The sequence below is a fragment of the Cinclus cinclus genome, chromosome 3 (assembly GCF_963662255.1).
Source record: "Cinclus cinclus chromosome 3, bCinCin1.1, whole genome shotgun sequence".
Classification (NCBI taxonomy): Eukaryota; Metazoa; Chordata; class Aves; order Passeriformes; family Cinclidae; genus Cinclus; species Cinclus cinclus.
In genome coordinates this window covers 7196040-7220436 of record NC_085048.1, presented here as the reverse complement: position 1 = coordinate 7220436, position 24397 = coordinate 7196040, and the positions used below count along the sequence as shown (strand labels likewise).

At 40.1% G+C, this 24397-nt stretch overlaps 1 protein-coding gene across 3 annotated transcripts in view; it reads right to left on the bottom strand.

Annotated features, from left to right (window-relative positions):
• The window catches only part of ATAD2B (ATPase family AAA domain containing 2B), a 73233-nt gene extending 51152 nt beyond the window's left edge, over positions 1-22081 (bottom strand). The window contains exons 1-8 of one of the 3 annotated variants that reach the window (XM_062489666.1): positions 21922-22081; positions 21631-21661; positions 7317-7320; positions 6635-6789; positions 5105-5151; positions 3957-4110; positions 1774-1876; positions 1155-1263 (exon numbers count right to left, since the gene is read on the bottom strand). In XM_062489666.1, coding sequence (XP_062345650.1) covers positions 1155-1263; positions 1774-1876; positions 3957-4110; positions 5105-5151; positions 6635-6789; positions 7317-7320; positions 21631-21661; positions 21922-22081 — 763 coding nt within the window. Of the gene's footprint in view, positions 1-1154; positions 1264-1773; positions 1877-3956; positions 4111-5104; positions 5152-6634; positions 6790-7316; positions 7321-11698; positions 11819-21630; positions 21662-21921 lie in introns of those variants that run through there. The other 2 variants (XM_062489665.1, XM_062489667.1) reach the window with 2 other exon arrangements.
• Positions 22082-24397: the final 2316 nt, after the last annotated feature.

Genomic DNA, 24397 nt, shown 5'->3' with positions numbered 1-24397 from the left:
ATTTTCAGAACATTTCCACTTCATGTCAGAGCTACTTTCATCCTGAAAAAAATTTACATTTTAATGGTCACTGAGAATTATTGCCCATTTATTAATTAACACTAATTGGCAAATCAGTGGAAATTTGAAGACCACAATAAATCTACAGTACATTGCCAAATTTCCTTCTAGCTTTTTACACAAGATAATGGAAAGGCAAAAGAAAGAAAAATAAATGCATTCAAAACAGCTTTAGTTGTAAAACACTTCAAATATCACTTCTTTCCACTGTACTTTTCCTTCAATAATTATCCTTCAAATTAAGGATAATGCCTTTCTTCTCTTTTCCAATAGGAGCCTCAATAAATCAAATATTTGACACAGCATGAAAATAAGTACAATTTTATGATTCACTGTCATTTTTATACAAAGCAAAGAGCGCAGAAATTACTTTATATACTTTGTGCATAAAGGTACAGTCTAGGCCCATCTGTTAACAGGATCAGAATTTCCATCCATGGATCCCAGAATAAGGACTGCATTCTTATTCACTGGGACAAAGCATACCTTCCACAGCAGTTTTAGTTTAAAACTGAAATGCACTATGTTGAAATCTGTATGGATGCCTGAAGTTTATCTGACTTTTTTTTAAGGAGGCCAAGCATGATGCTGATCAGGCCGTCGAAGTTAGGCACAATCCCTTCTTTCCCAGTGATTTCTGAACCCATTGACCAGTTTCATCCAAATTTTTAAAGAAAGCAGAATTTCAAATACAGTTGTGCACCTACAAACCTTCTAAAATGTCAATGGACAGAAAGCAGACTTTAATTAATACCTTCCTCCAAAGGAAGGATGCAGGCCTAACTATTACAAATTCTTTCTGGTAATTGCCATTCAGCACATGAGAAACATCAAGTCACTTAGAACACACATAGTTGCAGACTACATTCATCACATCCTGACTTCCACCAGGGGATTGTCACAGGGAATGTAAGAAAAAACTCCAATTACTTAGAGCTATGAAAAGCAGAAGGAAGGAAATGTACTATACAAATGTTTAGAAACTAGACTTTGTTCTGCTTTCTGTAGTGCAATATATTGCTATCTTATGGGAAGGAGAACTTTGTTTTATAAATACTTCAGACAAGCCCCCACAATTTTTTACAACCCCATACCTTCTTCTTCCCCCTCTGTGGACACTTCATGATGGTTCTGAATTCCATAGCTATTTCTCCTCAGTGACTTCCTTCTTCTTTTCACCCGAGAATACATATCCATGTTTTCCTGAAATTCACATGCACTCCCATCAGTTCTGTCTCGTGTCACTCAGTATTATTCCCAGTAAAGTAATGCTTCACACAATCTCTAGCCTCAAGTGTTTTTCCAGCAGAGCTCTCCATAGGTAGACTACAAAAGCAGTCTCATTTAATAGATGCTAAAGTAAATCACTCAGACAGTACCTAGTCCATCTAATACAGAGAAACACCAATACCAAGTTTTCAACATCAATATCAAGATAGTCCTGTTTTCAGGCTACCAGAGTATGTTTCAAACCAAAGAACCACCACAGCACATCATGACAGCATGACAGTGAATTTAACAATAAAGAAAACAATGTACAGCATATCCACTAATTTAGTTCTGAATTTTAGTTGATCATGTTTTTTAATGTTATCCACTGAAGAAAATCATAAACCGTCAGATAGACCTACAGACAAATGTATGGTGTTTGCAAAAACAAACATGCTCTGCTTTGATATGACCTATCCAAGATCTCAGAAACTCTGCACTTACAAATTCTGTATCTGTCCACATCCGTAGCCGTTCTACTTCCCCAGATCGCCTGTTCCTCCTGATGTTAATATTATCCATTTCCTGCAGGACAGCTTCAGCAGTACTAAAATATATGCAAAAATTAACACACAAAAAAAAAATCAGTCTTGAAACAGTAACACACAGAACTCTGGACATAGCATTCAACATCTTAAGTTGTCTATCAATTAACTACAAACCTAATCATAGTAAAAATGAAAGAATATAAACTAAGAACTTTGTAAAAGAAGAAATTCTGATGCTATTAAAGTTTGGGGTTCAAATTAGACAGTAGTATTTTAACAAACTTTTAAAAAATCTGGCTCAGTATAAATTGCAGCATAAAAATTTGCAACTGCTGAGACATTACATTAGGTGTCAGGTAAGATTAAATTTGCAAAATAAGAAAGTAAAGCTTTTCACCTATATAATTATAATAATGAGAATGCAATTAATGCCTCCACCCCATACGCTTTACAGTTTCTTACCCTGGCCTCAAAAAGACACTAGAACATAAAGAATTTACTTTTTGTTAAATCAGTAACATCTAGAATCTCATCACTCAGTATTTGACCTCACCACCATTTCTCATCTACTATTTAGTCAGCATTTTCATTATCTAGAGTATTTGTAAACAGCTGTCAAAACAGCAGTGGTATGCAAGTGATAACCCTGGCCAAGATGCTTCACTGCTAAAGAAGAGAACAACACAGTATTAGCCAGGCCAAGTCAATTATTTGGCCACCTGTCATGAAGACCATGCTACTGCTCTCCACGGTGATTAGAGTAGGTTTCAATTAGAATTCTTCTACATTTGTATATTTGTAAGAAGATAGAAACCTTCATCTCCTTTTTTTCAAGCAGTTTAAAAGTAAATCTAAAGGGTGAAATATCACCTAGAAAAAAGACAGTGGAAGTTCTGGTGATATAAGTCAGTAAAGTCACCCTTTCATTATGGGAGCTCCTCTCCAATTTAAACAATTCTTCCAAAATATCTGTGATGTGTGACAGAACCATTTCAAGTAAAAACATGCTGCAGTTTGCTACAAAAGAAAATACAGTTGGAAGGGACCTGGAAAAGTCTAGTGTGCTCCAGGAAAGAGCACAGTACAGAATGCCCAAATCATTCCTGACAAGATTTCTGTCAAACCTGCTCTTAAAAACCTCCAATGATTATGTGACACCCTGTTATCAGCAGAAACTCATATACAGACTTCTGTACCATGATCTTATCAAATTACAACCTTCATGGTAGACTTTTTCCTACTGCTGATGAGGAGGGACATTCAACTGCAACTAGAAAAATAAATGTAACTCAGTATAAGTTTGCAAGGTGATGCCAAGTAGTTACTAAGTAACTACTCAGTTACTGAGTAAGTCAAAAAAGAAAATTAGGTTAACAAAAGATTCAACAGAATATATTTAAAAATAAAGATCATACTTGACAATTAAATGTTTACGTTTAAATCATTTTCCAGCACTGGAGAAAGCAGTCTCTCACAGAGGTGACTGCTAAAACCTGTTTTATAGGTGGGAAGATCAGGACATATTAAGTAACCAGCCAAGGGCTACAGAGAAATAATATTTCAAAAAAAGCATTTCTGGCTCCCATTCCTATGCTCAGACCAGACCGTGCCTCCCTGCCTGACCTACTTTGTCTGCAAAGTAAATGTCAAAAAGTGACACCCACCCTATGGGAATTATTAACAAATGGTAAAAAACAAAAACAAAAGAAAGCTACAAACTTTTGATATTTTATGATCAAAATCATACAAGCAAAATCTAGACTGCTTCCAAGCTGCTGCTAATCACCAATTTACATGACATTTAAGGTATCACTGCATAAACAGATTACCAAGAAACAAACCAGGGTGTGGATTTAGAGCACATCAGGCACTCTGCAGTAACTGCCAACATAAAGCTCCATCCAGGTATAAACTCACAGTAACTTACTCCTCAATGAAAGCCTGGGAAGCTGTTCTGCATTTAGAGCATGGATACCATGGTAGTCACTGTATAGACCCAGCTGTAACTCAAACCACAGTTTAGCTTGCCGCAATGCACCCCCACAGTTAAACACAGACATGGCACTGGAACACAGGGGTTTCTAATTTTAAAAAATCATTAAGATGATTTGTGAATACAACGGTAGTATCCCCACATACCTGTTTACTAGCTGATCAAACAATAAACTCTGATTCAAAGTTTCAAATCTGTTTTTCCTGGACCGACAACTTTTTCTGACTTCTATATCTCCGTTTATGCAAGCATGGTCCCCATCTCCCTTTTTTTCCCCTCGAAGGGGGTGGCTTTTGAGAGCTAAGAGAAATTTGTATTACTACTTCAAAATGCAGGAAACAACATTTTCACAAACAACATTTAGCAAGGACAATAAACCAAAAGTTATTAAGCACAGTATGAACTAAAGAACTGTATTTAATTCCTATCAAAGTTATTTTAAAAGTTATTACTGCATATTCAAGCTTCTTTCCTTAGATGATAATCTTATTTTCTGATGAAAACTTGGCATTCAATTAAGCATTCAATATTTTTAAGTTAACATCAATACTAATATGCACACTTGCCAAAGTTTCAATTCTTAAGTCTTTCAAATATAGTATCAAAAGGTCAGATACAACACACTGACTTCACAAGCAAATCTACAGCTACTCTGTACAGTGCCAAACAAAGAGATCCCACTGCTAACTGCTCCTTAGGCATCACAATAAATAATAAAATACCAAATATCCTTAATGAAATAACATTTATATAGAGTCAACACAAAATTAAACAAGACACAACTGATGAAAAAGAGACACAAAAGACAAAGTATGTTTAGCTGAGATAAGCAATGAAATGGCAAGTTTGTAAGGTACAAGCTTTTAGGAAGACTGTTCAAGGTAGCAGGAGCTGCAGACAAGGCAGGTCTCTCTAAAGCAACAGAGTTAAGTAATGTTAAAAACCACAGAAGGCCAAATTTCAGATGAGCAAAGAGATTAAGTAAATTAAAGAGACCAACAGAGAGGAAGGCCAAAATTAGTTCATAACAGTAATTTGGGAATTGAGGAAAACATTGAGATCATGGCCAAGAGGTCTGAATTGAGAAGAGAAATGGATTTTCTTTGCAAAATGTTCCCCATATCCACAGAGAGTATCCAAGATGGCAACAGGAGTAAACTGAGCAGTAACTTTTCTGGTCAAAATGGTCAAAGGAATTAGTGAAGTTATCAAAAACTTATGCCACTGAAAATCATTGACATAAAACTGTTTAATGTAAAAGCTGATACAAAAAGTTTTGTTGTAATTCACTTACATAAGCTACGTCCATTTGGTAGTGTAGCACCAGGCTGAGAAGTTAACCTAGGAGACAATTAGACAAACAAATAACATTAACATTCCTTAGTCAAGCAAAAGGCACACAGTGAAAATAGAACTTTGACTGTAAAATGCTCCATGATACTCCAATTTCAAAACCTTTACGAGACAAAGTCTTGGAAGAGTTTGCCTCATGCCCAACACCTTAATAAGGACGAAACTGCTCAATACCAGTAATATGAAACCCCCCAACTGTCTAAGCATCTCTCTAATTAATCTCCCTAATCTTTCTTCATGATCTTGTCCTGTTAACTCTCTCCTTAAATTTCAGAACAGAACCTTGGTATAGCTCTCCAAAGGCAACCATCATTCCAGCACCCTTGGATAAACCAATAGAAGTAACAGAACTTCTGGGAAAAGTCTTAGTGACTCAAGATCACTTAGTGACTCAAGATCAAAGCACTCTGCTTTGGATTTTGGCAGAAAAAAACATAAAACTTCAGATGCAAAGACATGTTGCAGTGGGTTCCAAATGAGCAACAATATGATTTCCAGTACCTTGGCCAAATTTCAATTGACACAGTGATCTAAATTCTCCCAGCTGCATTAAATATTTATTTTTTATATATTGACATTTCTAGGAGGTCCACTACAAGCCTACCCTTACAAACAAAAGAAACAGAAGGTGTACTAGTTTCAATATATTCCCAATGATCACAGCATTAATATCCTAGATTTAACTCATTCTGTTTTAAAAGAGAAAAATAAACATAAGAAGAGGTCTATTTCGAGATTTATAAAGCTTTTAAGCAAACTTCATCCTAGCAGTTAACAATCCAGTAGTGATTTAGAGTCAGTCTTACATACAAATTGTTGCGAGAACAATTTTGACATGCACATAAATATGAAATACATATCTACAAAAGAATTAGTATTAACTGAAAGTTCATGGATCAGGAACATACTGTTTACACTGTCTCACAGTTACTTGTCATCATGTGAGGAATCTTATGAACACAAGGATGCTTTGTAAAATACTATTATATAGTTATAAAGTAAAATTAATTACTTCTGCTTCAAGTTATAAAAGTGTGGCAGGACTGAAGCTATATCCAGTAAAATTTACTTACTAGACTGAACAACAATAGAAATAAACTTGACCATTCCCCATTCCCTAAAGATGGTAACACTGACTCTCAAATTAAAATGTCATGCCTTGTTATAGATTGAGTATAAAAAAAAAAAAGTTACATTACTAAATTTGGATACATCAAGAATCTAAAACTCAGACTGCATCTCAAATAAAATTACTTTATATTTTTTGCACAAATATGCATAGAAAGAAAGCAGAGATGAGACAACTGATGCAATCCACTTTCCTGGAATCTTAAACTGAAGAAAATTGTGTGAAAATAACATGCTTCAAAAGTACACTCCTGAGCTGCAGCTGACTGCAGAAATAGCATTAAGTGGGATAACAACACAGAAAAAACTGGTATGAGTTCCTTCTTCTCTTGGCAGCAATTACCTGGACTGTCCAGTTGAGATGCTCCATTCCTCTCGCTGCCCAGTACTGCGTGATTTTGATTTGTCTTTGCCCACAGGTTCAGCATGTTTTGAGGTACGTTTGGCAGGAGGAGATATGTGGCTATCACTCAAACTAGCATCACTACCTTCATCTTTCTGAAAAGAAAAGAAGCATCAGATCATACTTAATTGGCTCATTTGCAGATAGCCTTACAGAAAAAGGGTAAACTTCATCTCAGTAAGAGGAAAGTCTCTGTCAAGCTCTTAGTGACCAATCTGTGTGAAGTACTAAAAGTGTTTCTTCTGAAAACATTACTAGAAGATATAAAAATATTTAATTTCAAATATTACACTTCTATAATAGTTTTCCTGTATTTCTGAACAAGTATTGTTTCTACAACCCATTGTATTATTATATATATCATACATGACACTGCTATTCTCACCTTACTTGCAAAAGAGCTAGTAACACCACAAAGAGAGAAATGGACTGTGGAAAGTTAAGAAACTTAAAAATACACCCATTATTTATTCCAGTGATGTTGTGTTTGTCTTTAAAATGCTTAAACAAATACTCTTCCTTCCTGTAAGAATTTTCTAGTACCTTGTTCTACCCATCAAGCTGTTCAGCACACAGTCAGATGTCCAACATATTCACTGACAGCATTATGCACACTAACCACATTACTCCTAGTATCTTTTAAAAAGCACCTAAAGAGTACCAAAAGGGGCCTTTTTTTCTATTGCACTTATCAAAGATAACAGAGACAGAAACTCAAAGACAGTAACAAGGGATTACTTCAAAGCTGTATACAAGAAATGGACAGACAACAAACTTCAGAGGATCTGCTTCCATTTGGGTGAATACTACAACAAAACATAAAACCAGGATTTTATTAATTACAAATTTTTGCTCATCAAAACAGTCTTCATGCCATCCAGTGGGATCCTGGGCAAACCTCATGAAGTTTGCCTTATGACCTCAACAAGCCCAAGTGCAAGGTCCTCCACCTGGGTCTGGGCAATCCAAAGCACAAGTACAGGCTGGGGGGGAAATGGATGGAGAACAGCCCAGGGAAGAAAGATTCAGGGGTGTTGCTTGACAAGAAGGTCCCCATGATGTGCTTCTGCAGCCCAAAAAGCCAAAAGTGTCCTGGCATGCATCAGCAGCAAAACAGGCAGCAGGGAGGGGATTCTCCCTGTCTATGTCCCCAGTCTTGAGATGCCACCTGGAGTCCTGTGTCCAGCCCTGGGGCCCACAACATATGAAGGATATGGGGATGTTTGAGCAAGTCCAGAGAAGGTCATGAAGATAATCCAAGGACTGAAGCAGCTCTGCTGTGGAGACAGGCTGAGAGAAGTGGGGTTGTTCAGCTTGGAGAAGGCTCCAAGGAGATCTTATAGAACCAGTAACTAAAGGGGCTCTAAGAGAGCTGGAAAGGGACCTTTTAAAAAGGGTGTGTATTGACAGGGGAATTGACAAGAGCGAATGGTTTTAAACTGACAGATGGCAAGTTTAGGTTAGATATTAGGAATAAATTCTTCCCCGTGAGGGTGGTCAGACACTGGCACAGGTTGCCCCCAGAAGCTGCGGCTGCCCCATCCCTGGAACTGTTCAAGGCCAGGTTGGATGGGGCTTTGAGCAACCTGGGATAGTGCAAGATGTCCCTGCTCATGGCAAGGGTTTTCAAATTAGATGATCTTAAAGGTTCCTTCCAACCCAAACCATTTTATGATTCTATGATTTAAAAACTAAATACCCCTTATTGCAACAGTAGAGAACTAATCTTCAAATATTAAGATCCAGGAATTGTTAGTAAGAACTTGAACTATGACAGAGATAATTTTACTTAAACACAAGGAGAAGACCACAGAAGTCCCATTTGTTCATCAGGTTTATTAGAAACAACAATCTGATTTGTACTCCAGATACTTCAACATCACATGCCACATACTCAGGAAAATGAAAAAGAAAAGGCTTATTTTTTAAGAGAGGAAGACAAAGCAGCACAGTATTAAGAAAGTGAAATCCAAATGTATGGGTGTAGTTTGACAAGACAGCTCAGCACCACTGTGACTCAAGGAGAGCCCATGCTCTCCCTTGCCTGACTACACAGCACCACTCCAACCTCCTGGGATCTCCTTCCAATGTTTCTCTGATGCATCCATGAACCTGACCAGCTCACTAAAGATTCAAAAGCTCACTTTACTTCTGTTAGATGAACCTCCTACCTTGACAGTGATCTTAATCATTTCACTAAGGGATCAGGCAAGAAAAAAGATAATAACTATCACCATTCCTAAATACAAAACACCTGCACCCTGTGTAGCACTATAAAATACATGGGCAGCACCTGGCTGCTTCCCATAACACTCTGAAACTACATAATATCAACTTTTTACAAAATTTTAATAGCCTGCACATTCACTTGTAAACACTGGAAGTATTTGTGCATATACTTTTTGCTTTATTCAGCCATCAGTTTACTTGTGGACTTAGAGAAATACAACCCTGATTAGGTCAATTTTAGTAACTACTTTCCAAAACTACACAAGCTCCCCTGTGAAGAATAGAAGCAAAGTTTCAAGGTAAGCCACAGAACCAGTTTAAAACCGGCTAAGCAAGACAGAGAAAATGAAACTAGGAGAGATGAAGCAGGATGTAACAAAGCTTTACAAGGGGTAACATTAGAGTTATTTGCCAGCAGTGATATTAGTAATGCACAGGTTCCTGTATTCCATCCCCACCCCTTTCCACGCAAAAAGCCAAACTCCTCAGAGTCCACTATCATCACTTTTCTCTGCATTTCCTCTAATGCCTCTGGTCTCAAGTCTCAAGTTCAGCTAGGATCATGTCCTGTCAGCCAGCAGTTAAAACAAAATACTGGCAATGGAGACAAATTCTGCTACTTCAGGTCTCCCTCTGCTACAAATATTCACAGAATTCATAAAAGTTGAGTATCTTTGAGATCTCTAATGCTGTCCAATGAACGTATACTGGCAAATAGCTTCAGAAACTGGAAGAGCAGGCAGTCAATGTGATCACATCAGCAATCAGTTCCTTGCAGCTGCCTGAGGAACCAGACCAGCAATTAAGGGGCTTATTTAATTAGGTTATTCTTTGTTTAGGCTATTATTTTCAGCTGAGCCTCACTGGTCTGCATATTAACTCTGTGCACAAACTCAGCAAGTAGAAACCAAGTTATATTTTAAGATACTCAAGTCAAAATACTAACCTACATTAGAGTACATGCTGTGCAAGATGCACTAACAGCAAATGCTTTACCACGAAGTAGTAGCAAAGCTACTACGCAGTTGACATCACTGAAATTTTAAATATGTTATCAAGAATCCAAGCTCCATTTTCCAGTTAACAGACAATCTTAAAAAATTCAAGCTCTAGGGAATCAAATCAAGATTACCATCCACAACCTTCACTATCCACAGTAAAATACAGAGATAGAGTTTCCATAACACTCAAGAGATTATCCAAACTGGGATACACTAGAACAAGAAAGGAAATTAATTTCAGTTTGGGAAGCCTTCACAGAGAGCAGTCTAGCCACTGCTTCCTCCCATTTATAGCAAAACAGGTCTAATGACTCTACAGCACTCAACTTGCTCCCTCAAGGAACCAGGTCTCAAACCATTTATACCTTTAATGATTAAAAATAGCACCTCAGTTTCAACCCAGAAACTTATTACTTCAGAGTAGATATCCTGAAAATGTTCTGGGACTAGAAAGATATGATACAAGCATCAAACTTAAAAATTAAGAAATTAATAATGCAATTGCAGAAGTAGGAACTGATGCTCTGAACTCAAAGCTCCTAATGAAACACTGGCACTGAAGCAAACGCACTGACATGCTGAGAGAATGCAGAGAATATGAATTAATGAAATCTTAATCATGTCAGAAATTGCCTTCAAGCATAGCAAAGCAACAAAGAAAGAGCAAGCACAGAAGAATCAAAAAATGACTTTACATAGTGTCAGAAGGTACAAAGAGAGAAATAAAATTTAGTGCAACTGCACTGATCCAACAGAAAAGAGAGACCCAGCAAACTCCAGCTGTGATCCAGAACAAGCAGAACCACCTCTTACGGAAAGCACTCTTGCTAATAATGACTAAGGAAATACTGGCATTAACAGGATACCATCCATGGTCTAGACTGGCAAAACACAGTCTTCATTATCTTTGGATTCAAGAGTAAAATGGAATGTGACAGCTGAATGAATACCACAAATCAGCTGTTGAGCTAAGATTCAATTTAGGCAGAAGCAGTGGGAAGCAAACTGATAAAACACCTTCACTGAAGGCACTCAAACGAGTGGTACTGATATATCTAGAAACAAAAGCTGAAATGAGTAATAAAGCAAGAAAACATATAGCTGCATATTATTTCTATGCTCTCTGCTTTGTATGAAAAGGCAAAAGACAGAAACAGTGTTTAATACCCATCTATGAGCAAGCTACAAATACACTGGTATACATTATTACCTGTAGTCTCTTCTCTATCCATCCCTAAATCTCAAAACACTAATTCGATACTAACAGAGATTTATTTGAAACATGTAGTCCTTAAGTTCTGGGAAACACAAACTAGAAATCAATTAATAAAACTGACCGTTTCCTTCTCAATTTATCCTCTTAGAACAGTAACCACACCAGTACAGTCTTTCTGCAGGACGGGAGAACACACATTGCAGGGGAGTAGTCACTGACAGTGCCTTCAGGTGTATCACAGGAACCAGCTGGCTAAAGCATGACATGTGATTAATTCCCAAGTTAAAATACAAAGATTACTTATAGAATCTTTGAAGGGGAAAGGATAGGGGGGTTTTGTTTCTTCTGGTTTTTAAGTTGAACCTCCTGGCCAACAGAATAAGCAAAGAACTCTTCACTACACTGCTGGTCTGAATATCCCAAAACAATCCTACTCCAGTAGTCTCGGACAGAGAGGAGGAGTACAAACCATCTCTACCACTGGCATCTCCAAGCATGTGAACACAAGTTCACCGAGTTCTCAAGTAAGATGATATAACATTCAAACCACAACCACACCTTGCAATTTCTGAAAAAGACTCTGTCTGGTTTGCCACAGGTTCGTTTGTACTCAGACACAGGCATGCAGACATGAATATCTGAGTTATCCACCATGGGCAAACTTGCTGTCCTCGCCATACAGTCTGTGGGGCACACCCAGCTGAGTGTCTGCCACACCCTGAACACTTGCACCACTGCTCACACAGCTCCTCACTCTCTTGAAAGCTGAAGCAACTGCTTTTTCTACAGCCTCTTTCCATGTCCAAGACATGAAATTAATGCACTGATATTCAATCTTCAGATGACCAATCCTATTTCTCTCCATTTTGTTAAATGCATAAATGGCTTCTCTTTTTAACCCACTAACCAAGCAGGAAAGACCCTGAAAGTTACTTTCTCTTAATAACAATAAACACTTTCAAAAAATCTGTTTTAGTCACAGGTTTTCAAAAACCTCTGCTTCTAACTTAAGTTAAATCCTAGCTTCTGATATTGAAATGTAACTTTTTCCACTTCACTTGACTCTCTGAAAAGACAACAATTTCAGACACGTCTCAATCTTATTTTTACTGACGCTGGAGAAACTAAATTCTGGTAATTTCTAACTTTCTATTTTCTAATTTAAAATACATCTTTTGATTAACAATACATCTTCTTGGGTGTTCCAGAATATTAACTGGGATTCTTATTTTAAAAATACATGTGAAAAAAACTGCTCTGCCTTCCTCCTACCAGTTCATGCAAAGTTCTTGAAATGGGCTGTCCATTAAAGGATATTAAATACTTAGGACTATTTTGTGGATTTAACAAACTTTTATATTCTACAGTACAAAAAGGTAAAATTGTCTTTCCAAAGTAAAACAGTTATTCATTAAAAAAATGTGACCGTGTCCCCAGCACCCCAATTAGTTAAACTCATGCCTCATCCTTGCCCTCATATTACATAACTATTCAGTTAACAAATAATTTGCTTTCACTGAAACTACAATACATTTCAAACACCAATAAAATACACCAAAAACATCGTCTAGCTGCCTGCCCAGTGATTCTGGAAAAGCCACTTGTGTTCCTTTGTTTCTGCAAAGGTAAAAAATACTAATTAAAGCATTAACTCCTAAAAATTTAATCGCATTAAAGATCTGCGTTAAGATCTATTGATGAGAGTTAGGTAAGTTAGGTCTTGCTAACATTAAGCTAATGGATTTTTGGGCTAAGAATACTAAGTAATTTTTAAAAAAAATCAGAAGGCTTCACAGTCTCTTTGAGACATTTTAGGTTTGTTTGGTTCCAAATTCTACTTACTAGATCAACAAATTTTCTTATGACTGTAATCATGTCATCTGACCAGAATCTAACAAATCTCTTCAAATCCTATTTTTTTTTTAAGCTCACCACTTTGCTTTATAGTTTCTTCACCAAAAAGGGGGGAAGGGGAGGGTGGAAGGAGGAATAAAACTCTCCTTATGCTTGGTACAAACATTCAGTAGCTGAAACACTCATCATCATGCTCAAACCAGGTACCACACCTTGCCTTACACATCTACACTACGCCCTAATTTCAGCATGACACACCACACTACCCACTCTCTCCAGCACCAACACATCCTCACAAGCTCATCTCTTCCCCACCCCAACCCACATTTTCCTGGCAAAAGCTTTCAGCCCCTCATGTATGGGAGAATTGGCTGACTGCTTAGTGGGAAGAGGTAAGACCTGATACACTTGTCTGGGGAAAGAAGGTAACACGACTGAACTTGAGGTCGAACATAATACAGCAGACTGTATTTGTGATGGTATACAACATACTGCTGCAGGCTGAACGACTACCTTTGTGTCCTAAAAATCCAGTGTAAAAGCACTTTTACTTCAAGGCTAGATTGGATAGGGCTCTGAGCAACCTTGTCTAGTGGAAGGTGTCCCTTCCCATGGCAGGGCACTGAGAAGAGATGATCTTCAATATCCCTTCCAACCCAAACCATTCTGCCTCAGTCTTCAAAGGACAAAAAGCTGAGAAATAAATGTATTTGGATTAGAGCACATTAACTACCACAGTGAGAATTCCAAGTTTCACGAAGGCCCTGATGCGTTAACCTTGATGACAGCTTGAAAAAAGAATGTCACCTTAAAAGAGCACATCTCCTGGTTGCAGTTCTCTAATTTCCACTTGTTTGCACACAGTCATTTATCAGACATTGGCTCTCCACAGGTGTTAAGGAAAAATAATGTTCATGCTTAAGTGCTTGATGATCTTGGAATAAACAACTATTAACGACGTATTTCATTAGTGGTAATGATAGTAAAGAACGCCTCAACTGCAGGATGATCTGAATCCTTTTAACATTCAGCTTCTGTAGTTTTTTTAAGTAAACAATGCTCACACCAATAATAGCTATTAAGAACACAAAGAATACCATCTTCTAGACTATTTTCAGAAGAATAAGTTCTTCCCCATTCATTCAGATTAAAAGAAAAAAACAACAAAAAATCCTGTATTTCTTGCATTGGAAGATCAGCTTTATTATTTCAACACATTTCCATCTTATTTCCTGAAATTCTTCAACGCTAGAATTCACGTTATTTAATAAATGTGAAAGCTTTTGAGAAAAGTTAAACGTTTACAAGTTAAAAATATAAGCACTGTTAATTGGTGATTTTCACACCTGCAACCACTCCCTCTGTCTGTTACAGAAAAAGACACCTGTTTGCATCCACACTGAGTGCCTGTCAACAGCTTCAGTGTGACACACAAAAAACCCTTGCAATCTACAGGTTACTTGGTTCATGAATGAAAGGGAGAGCGACCTACAGAGCAGCCTCCACCAAACTGTGACAGAGGCCATAAATAGTGAGCTGAGCTTTATCCTCCCATCATCAGCAACCCACTCCAAGCATTTCCACCATGAGCACTCCTCTCTTCTCTGTGCCTTCGCCAAAATGAGGATGATATTGTGAAATTTCAGCTGATAATCAAATCAGAAGGATGGAGGGGAGGGAAGGGAAAGCCAGAGGATGTGGAGAAGATTAGTTTCAGATGGACCAGTAACATGATCCTGATCCAGCTGATCAAATGGCCTGGCAAGCATTAATACTGGCGAGCCTGTTGTTTTCACAACTGCAGAGTTCACAGCCAGAGCTCACACTTACAGCATATGTGAAATCACACACCTGCAGAAAAGCAAGTCCACTGAGAAGAGTTCTCTACTTGCTATACAGGGTCCACACCTCACTTAGAAGTTTTTCTGGTAGATCCACTTAAGTTTTTAAAACCACTGATCCTCCTTATTTAACACTGAAGGAATACTAAAAGCAACATATTTTTAGTCAGAACTGCATTAACCATTTCTGTGAGTTTCTAGACTCTGTTAGCAAAACTTTTAAAGCAAAGATTATATTTATGTAATGAACTGAGAATCAAGATTTATTACAATTCTGATGTGGAAAAAATGAAAACATTCAAATGTTTATTCCTATGCTCAATCTTCGAAAATCCATCTTGTTTCTGCTTAACAGCCACATCCTGAACAAAGCTTATAGGACATGACCTCCTTCAATACCACTATAAACCTAAATAAAGAAGAATCATCTAAACCAGTGTAGTAAAGAGGAGGACAGAGTGAGAAGCCCTGAACCAGACTGTTCCCCCAGGTTTGGACATGACCAGGAAATAGACTCAGTAAACTAAGCATGGAAGTGTCTCTAGCAAAGGAAACTAGGAAGGTGGCCTTCTGTGTGGATAAAAAATAAGATTAAAAAACACTTCTGCACCCCTAGCAACAATGCACTTGAAGACAGTATTTTCAAATGAGTAAAAAATAAATTTAAATTCCATATAATTGTGATAGAAATCTTAAGATTAATGTACTGAGATTTAAATCATAATAAAAACAAAAACTGAAACCTGAACAATACATCAAAGAAATAACAGAGGATAGTTATTAAGTATTTGGAATGAGGGATTGCTTAGGCACAGCAACAAATTTCACTGCAAGTAATCTCTTCCACATGTAGAAAATGAACAGCTTCTTCATTTCAGGTTATTTGAATAGCTTGGCTCAACTATTTATCCATTTAAAATGAAGGAACTGACTGGAGGCTAGAGAAAAGGAAAATGCCTCCTTCCCAAATGATGAAAACAACCAAACCAAAGTCTCTGCTCCACGTGCAACTGGACATAAACTTTCTATCAAAGCTTTACATTAGTTAGGCCATCACCAGACACTACTAGAAGCATAAAGGTAAAACTACAAAATTTAGTACAGGGTACAAGAACTATGGAACTTGGAGAAGCTCTTAAATTCTGTATTTCTAATAGGAGAACTGCCTCCTTCATACCTAGTTCAGCTGGAGTTGAAGCTATTACAGCATACACATACTCAGTGCAAAATGAAAAGGCTTACAGAAGATTATACATTAATCTAAGGTTGAAAAGTTGCCTGGTTTAGCAGCTACCAAGCAAAAAGAAACTAAATTTATTCAGAAAAAGGATCCAAGCACATATAAATACAAACCAGCACTTGAACAATTTAAAGCAGAATTAATGGTTAAAATAAACCATGAAAATCCCATCAAAGGTAATGAAGACAATATTTCAAGAGTGAAACCAGTCTAAAAAATTGTTTAGAAAAACCAGCAAAGCATGAAGTGTACACAAAAAAAGGATAAAAACATATTGTCGGCTCCCTTTGCAGTAAATGGGTTCATGAGTGATATTACCCACAGAAAAAGTAATCCATTAGAGCTAAAACATTTAATAAATAATCAGCAATCTTTCAAAGGGTCACAGCTACAAAACAGCACACAAAATTCACAGCAATGAAAGCTCCAGCTCACTGATGCCTACTTGCTGCATGCTTTGGCTCAAGATGGGTTTTATAAAGTTTTACAGAGAAATCATTCAAAACATCATTAGATTGGAATTAAAACTGTTCCACAGCATAGCAAACAATTTAGGGCAGGATGTGCAAAACCATACCACATGCAAGTGAAACTGCAGGGGGATGGAGGTGATCAGAATATAATTACCTGAGCTAATTATCTTGCATAACCCCAAGCTGTATGTGACTCTTGCAAAAATTGTCATGGGCTGTCTCACAGCCATGGGTCAAATCTTCTGTCTGAAGTTCAGAGACACTAGTTGGAGAAGCAGCTTTTATTAATATTACTCTGGGACAAGCCAAATATTCAGAGGAAGCAATGCACCACACAAAACATCAACACCATTTCCTGAGTACTCTTTGGAGGTCTTATCCATTCACTGGATTAGCCCTTAGATTGCTTCCTTTGAAGGCCCTGGAACAGTGTGACACCAACGATAGGCAGCTTCGAACAGGATGCACCACTGCCTCCCAAAACAGACCATGGACACTTCAGGTGTCCTGAGAGCAGCCTGGACCGATCTAAGAAGAATTCAAAATCAGGACAGCCCTTCAGAACTACAAAAGGCTCACAAATGCCAACTGTATGGTATTTTGACAGGACCCTGAACAAAGACTGCTTCCAACAATTGCTCCATGTCCCACTGCTCACAGCTGTATTAACACCATACAGGCAAGGAATGACCTGCATGACTCATTTTAGAACATTGATTTTTCCTTGATAAATCCCAAAAAGGAGAAGACCACTAAACCAGAAAGAACCGAAATGTTATTACACCAAAAAGATGAGCTTTCCTGGGAATCTTCCTTTAAATTAAATTGTTTGGAATAGCTTCACAAGGCATTATATTTCAGGATTTATTTCAAAGAACTGTAAAAGCATTAGCCTCAGCACCTTTACTGATGTTACTGCAAACTTGAACATGAAGGCAATGCAGTGCTCTAAAACACAGATATTGGAGAGGAGCTTTTGTCTTGAAGAGCTTTACATGCAGGTAGCCAGCAATTGTCATTTATACAGCATAAGGAGGAAAATCTAACCTTTTCTATAGCTTTATTATAAACACCACAGCATCCAGAACACTGTGAGACACTTTGCACAGACAAGAAAGAAAATATGCCAATCACCATCTTTCATAAAGGATAACTTGATTCTTAGAAAACTCTACCGGTTATCTTTAAAACTTGTAATTTAAAAGTAAGTAATCACAGTACGTTTTTCCATTTTCTATGTTTTCAACAGCTGACCTCTAAAGGCTTTTTGAAGAGTAAAATGTAGCAACAAGTTTATGCTACAAAAGCTGCATTATCACCCAGAAATCAAAAAACACTTCTAGTGCTACAGAATGAGAAACTCCAGTGAGAGACGCTGAGACACGCTGGCAGCACACAGAAATGCTGTGCAGCTCTCTACCTTTCCTCACTCCAGCACCGAAGTCACTCCTGCAGCCCCAGATTGCTCCCACTAGCAATTAAGTACAATGGAGAGCTCTGGGTTGCACAGCGCAAGTTGAACAGTGTTGGCAGCGCTACTTTTAGCCAGGATAATGCGTTACAATTATCACCGTGCCCTCAAGTAGCCCTTAAGGCACTGCTAATGCTTTCTTGGCTAATTAAATTAAGATAACCTTGTATACATTTCTAAAATGTCTAACTAGTACGCTGACAAGATTTAAGAGTGTTTATTACGCAATGAATTCTTGATCAACACTTTTGATTTGTGCTTTGAGATGACTAAGAAAAATAATTTCAATTGCCAAAGAAGTGTTACCAGCAATCACAACTCAGTATCTGAAAACATCAGACATCAGTAGAATTTGCACGAAGTGCAATTTTTACCACTTATAGTCACAGGATCCTCAATTTTTTCATAGTGTGAATGAAGTCCACTGAACCTATAAGTCTTGTGTTAAAATTCTATGACTCTGTAAAAGATTTTGATGAGCTCTTCTTGTCAGAATGCTTTAATATATAGCCAGATCACTTCTCAAATTTTAATGCTCAGAGGAGAAAAAAAAAAAACACCTGTATTTTTATACACATATGTATAATTTGTATAACAACAGAATACATATTTATGTAAGCATAGCTTCAAAATCTACTGAATAGCATGTAAATCAGTCCTGGAAACAGGAAGAAAACAAAGCCCAGTTTTTCCCCTCTGTATCCTCTCTATGCACTCTGCTATGACATCATCTCAGACAATAAACTTCTTGGCTTCTTGATCCATTTAGTGAGGGATTTTGTTCATTTTAATCTGGCTTCTGGTCAGCAGACAGACACACACATATTCATCTCCATCACTGACTGCATGGTCGCCAATCAATAATTCAAACCAGTTTACTTTTCACAGCCTGACGTCAGTGCTTTCTCCAAGCTGAGCAAGTACTACTGAGGGAATACACTGAACATAACAATGGCATTTAGATATTACAGTCCATTTCCACAAAATGTGTGTTGCCTCCAGATTCAGATCAAACAAAAAAGGACACTATTCACACATAACTCAGCATAATATTGAAGCGGCAGACTAGAAACTTAAGTTCTTGGGAGAGAGTCAAGTCTATCCTTAAAAACGCATGCAAAAAGCAAACCACACAAAAAACCACCACATTAAAAAAAAAAAGAGGATAAAATAAGAAGGAAATAGATAAAAAAGATATAGAAGGCAAGTCCTATCCCCTCATTTGGTCTACTCAGCATCTTACAGGATGCCATTAGGTTATTAACTCAGTTTTTGCTGCTAATAAGGAACAGACGGATGATCTTTTAAAATGTATACTGAAAGGCAGCTACAAACATTCCCATTGAAAAGCATTTCTCAGGGAGTCCTGGTTAAAAACTCCACGCAAGAAAATTAAGCCACACACTGCAAAGAAGAAGCATCCCATCTCTGTCAGCGCTCCAAACTTGAGCTGCCCATTAACACAATTGCTAGTAGCAAGGCTGGTTTCCTGATGTGACACCCAAAAAATTTAGAAAGGGGAGACTGTTCCAGTCAACTGCAAAAAACCAAAAAAATAAAACAAAAACAAACAAAAAACAACAACAACAAAAAAAACAATAACAAAAAAAACACCAAATAAAAACATACAACTGCATGAAGACAATCCTAGCACGCTTTCTGAACACAGCCTCACTATCTGTCTCCTGACAGTCACTTCCAAAAGCAAAGGCTTTGTCTCCCTACTGCTATACTTATTCATGTCCTAATCACTGAGATCCTTCTCTGGCACTACTTCAAGAAGAGTCAGAAGCTCAGAAAGACACTGTATTGCTGACAGTATTTACATCTGAAGAATAAAAAGAGTTATATAAAAACAACTTTAAAATACAGTGATAGATACATATTTTATAAAACACACTGGATGGGGGAAATAAGGGGAAAAAAACCTTCTTGGATAACTTCTGCTCATATTTGGCACTTACATCTTAAAAGGAAAGAAAAAATCCACCTCAAACGCATGAGATATGTTGTGAAGCAAAACAAGTTCATTCCCATACACCAAAATTTACATTTAACTTTAGAAGAAAGGCTCTTTTAGAAGCATGGGCAATAGCCTAAGAAATATTTACAATATTTTACACTATTTTGCACAATCTCCTTTCCTTACACCATGACAATAATATAATTTGAACGTTTTAATGACTTGCATTAAAAGTGAAAAGACACTGTTCGTGAATTAAAAATACTTGGAAAGAAGCCCAAGCTAGTTTTCTTAGAAGCAGTAAACTCCCTGAGAAGCAAGCCAGTAAGGGTTACTTCAAACTTTGCTTCACAAACCACAAGACCCATAATATGAATAAACAGAAACTGCACACTAGAACAAGTAGAACAGCTTTTTACAGCTATGGTGCTGCATCCCCGGGAGTCCACTGAAATTAAACAAGGAAGAAACAGGGAACAAGGAAAAGTAAGATGGGGGAAGGGAAGAACTGTGAAGTAGGAAAGAACTGAAAGAGAAGCATAGAAGGTATAGGATAACTCAATAGCGATTTGTATTTGATTTAGTATTTTAGACCAAATGGACAGGGTAAAAGGTTTTGTGAGAATTCCAGGTAACATCCTTCTGATCTGCCTCTGGCTGCTGTTTTTCTGCTTGGCTGATTAACTTCCTCGTTTGCAAGGCAGGGACATGGTCAGTTGGTGCAAGACTGTCAAACACTTGGACCCTCAAATTTCACTTCCATATTTCCATTGCTTTTATAATATACATGCAAAGCAGGCAGCAGTTAATACTAGTTTAAACCTTCAAAGCAATATGTGAAGTTTCATCAACCAAAGAAAAAGTCCTGCCTACAATTCCTCCTGTGGGAGGAATTTCTTCACAGAAAGGATCATTAAACATTGGGAACGGGCTGCCCAGGGAGGCGGGGGAGGCACCGGCCCTGGAGCTGTTTAAGGAAAGACTGGATGTGGCACTCGGTGCCATGGTCCTGTTGACTAGGTGGTGATCGGTCATAGGTCGGACTCAGATCTCAGAGGTGTTTTGCAACTTCACTGATTCTGTGATTCTTCGATAATTAAAACCAAAAATTGCAGGTTTTGCCAACAGAGCTGTTTAGAGACAAGGAAGAAAGGAGACTCCCAAATTATTTCTTCCAGTTAGAATTCGACAAATGTTGGTTCTCCAAATCGGGCTGTAGAATTTTACTTGCAGTTAGCCCGTCTAAGCAAAGCTACCACAGCGAGTTCAGCTGGGAAAGCATTCAACTTAAACTTGACGGTAAAAATCACACCCTCCGTGCCACAAAAACGGGGCGGGGGGCCTTCCCAAGCACTGGCTACGTCTCGTCGCAGCCGCCAGACGAAGCGAGGTCATTTAGGGAAAAGGGAGGGAGAAAAGAAAAAAAAAAAGAAAACAAACAAAAAAAAAAGAAAATAAAAAAACCCCACATACACACAAACCAAACCCCTGCCGAGCTTTATTGCGAAGTTGCTGCGGGCGCAGCTCCCAACTTTTGTCTGGCGGCGGCGGCAGCGCCGGGCGCGGCCGCAGGGGGAGCCCCGCGCCGCCGGACCCCGCCGGCCCCCCGCCCGCCGCCGGCCCCGCCGGGCACCGGCACCGCGGCCGCTCCGCCGCCCGTGTCCCCGCCGCCCCCGCCCCTGTCAGCGGCCCCCGCCGTTCCGGCGCTGGCTCCACAGGGACTGCGGCTCTCCCCCCGCGTCCCTGCCGGCTCCGCGGTGCCTCCTCGCCGCGGGCTGCCCGCCGGCCCCACCGTCCCTCCGACAGCCGTCTCGGCACCCGCGCCCCGCCGGCTCCCGTGCCCGCGGCCCCCCCGCCCCCGGCACTAGCGGCGCTGTCCCCTGCGATTCCCCGGCCTCGCCGCCTCCCTCCCTCCGGTCCCCCGCGGACCTCCCGGTGCTCACCCGCGCTGCCGCCGCCTCCTCCAGCCCGGCCGCATCTGCCTTGGTGCCCCTCTTAGAAGAGCGGGTGCGGGACGAGATGAAATGGCTGCCGGCCCCGGCCGCCGCGGCCGCCGCTTTGCCCAGGGGGCGCAGAGAGCTCTTCCTGGTGTTCACCATGGCCCCGGCGAGGGGGGACACGGGGGGCGCCGCCGCCACCGCCGCCGGCGCGGAGGGAGGAGGGAGGGCGGACAGGCGGGGGCTCGGGCAGGGAGGGGAAGGGGAGGGAGAGGGGGAAAGGGGGGAGGAGGGAAGAAGGAAGAAAAGCCCTCCGGGGAAGCCGCTCCGCCGGGCAGAGACGCAGCCGGAGCCGCACCGCCTCCTCCCGCCGCTGTCGCCGCCGCCTCTCGGGCTCAGCCCGGCTCTAACTGGCCGCCATTACTGTCCCTGCTCCCTTTCTCTGCTCGATCCGCGCCGCCCCCGCCAACCACCGCCGGGGGGCGCTGCGGCCCCGGCGCGGCCGTTCTATCCTGGCGCCGCGCGCTCTATGGGCCCGGCCCGGCCCGGCCCGGCTCGGTTCGGTTCGGCTCGGTTCGGTTCGGCCCGGCCCGGGGGAGGCGGCGGCGGCCGCAGGTCCCCGGGGAGCTGCCCCGGCTGCGGCTCTGCAGCGGGGACCGGACGCGCACACAGCCCCACGGCGCCGCCGCGGCCTGGAGAGCCGCCGGCCGGGCCTGGCCCGGCGTGACCCCGTGGGGCGGGGGAGTCGCCACCGCCGCCGCCCCCTGAAGGTTGAGCCGAGGGCGGGGGAGTTCAAGGGCACGGGGAGCGGCTGCCCGGGGCCGCGGGGGATGAAGGGCAGCGCTGCCATCCGGGAAAAGACTCGGCCGCCCCTCCGAGGGCTGGAGCCGTCGGCTCTGCTGGCCCGGGGAGGGTCTTGCCAGGAGCTGACCGGACAACTTGGGCGAACAGATCTCCCGAGAATGAGATCTGCGTAAGTTCTTGTAGTAAAGTCCTTTCACACTCTGGTGAGCCTCATTATCATGAAATCCCCTTGATATCTAGGCTATCGGGAGTGCGCCTTTGCTTCTCCCACCGCGCCAGTCACCGGCAGCGTCCCCTGCGTTTGCCTCAACCTGCGCTTCGCGTTCCTTGCTCGCTCCTTGGGGAAGCTCATTCCTCCCCGCTCCCTCCTTATCGCAGACGCATGTCAGAGGGGCGAAGAATACAACCCATTGCGCTACACCGGATGCCTAAATGCTTTCCAGATTACTCATAAACTATAACCCTTCAGCCTGTTCACGAAAACCCAATCCCTTCTCGCCGATGTAAGAATAATTTTCTTGCCACTTGTTGCCCTAATACAGAACTTACTGAACATAAGTGCCTGCACATAAGCCCCGAAACCAAAAGCCTCGTGAAAGAAACATAGCTGAGGAGCACGAGCATACAGCTGTAGGTGACAAAGTCTCAATCTTTTATTTTTAACACTGACTGGTTGGGCACTGCTGGGCAAGTAATTTCAGTGATGCTTGCCTCTTTAACCATAAAGAATAGTATCATGAACTTACTGAGCACCTACTGACTGTCAGGCTCAAGCAAACTTTATCAAAGGACTTTTATTTTTTAAAGATGGAAAGTGTGATAATCTTTTAGTAAAGGTCCATAAACATAAAAATTTATTAGTAAATTAAATTATTGAACTTGAAACATTAAATTATTAAGTTAAAAATTAAAGTATTATTCTGTTTTACCTGCATACTCCCACATCTTTCTTTTCAGGATTAGAGTCTGTAAAAGTATGGTAGAATGTGTACTTAGAAGATATGCAACAATGACATCAGGCTAATAAGAAAATCAGCTTTTTAAATATTCAGGCAAAAAAAATACTGCGAATAGCAGAAAAAATTTAATTTTACGAGATACTCCAAAATACAATGCATTTCAGGGTAGGTTCTGTAATGTCTCATCTGACATTATCTATTTAGAATTTATAATCTGTGTTAGCAACAGTACTCCATCTCCTGTCCCAGATTCTCCAGTGTCTTTCAAAAGTACAGTTGCTTTACTCCATGAGATTGGTTTTGGTAGGTTTTATATCCATTGTTTCTTCATTCATTTGTTTAAAGGTTATGAGGGAATGTAGTAATTTAATATAATTTGTGCTGGTTTTACCAAGACACAATTGTAGGCGAAAAGAGTATTTTAATTAAAAAACCTACAAGGGGCTTTGTGAATGGTATTTGGAAATAACATCCTTTTAGCCTTCAAAAGTAGGAACAGAAGGAACCAGTAAGAGACTGCCCCTTACCAAACACCAGGAGATATGTTCAGTAACAGTATCACATCATATATATAATGACAAATGATGTACTTTAACGTATCTGTCCTGTAGTACTGATAGGCCATGAAACTCAGATATGGTTTTCAAATTTTGTTGGTCTGGAAACGAATGTTGATCGTCAAGTTTTTGTACTTGTCACAAAAATATCCCCATTT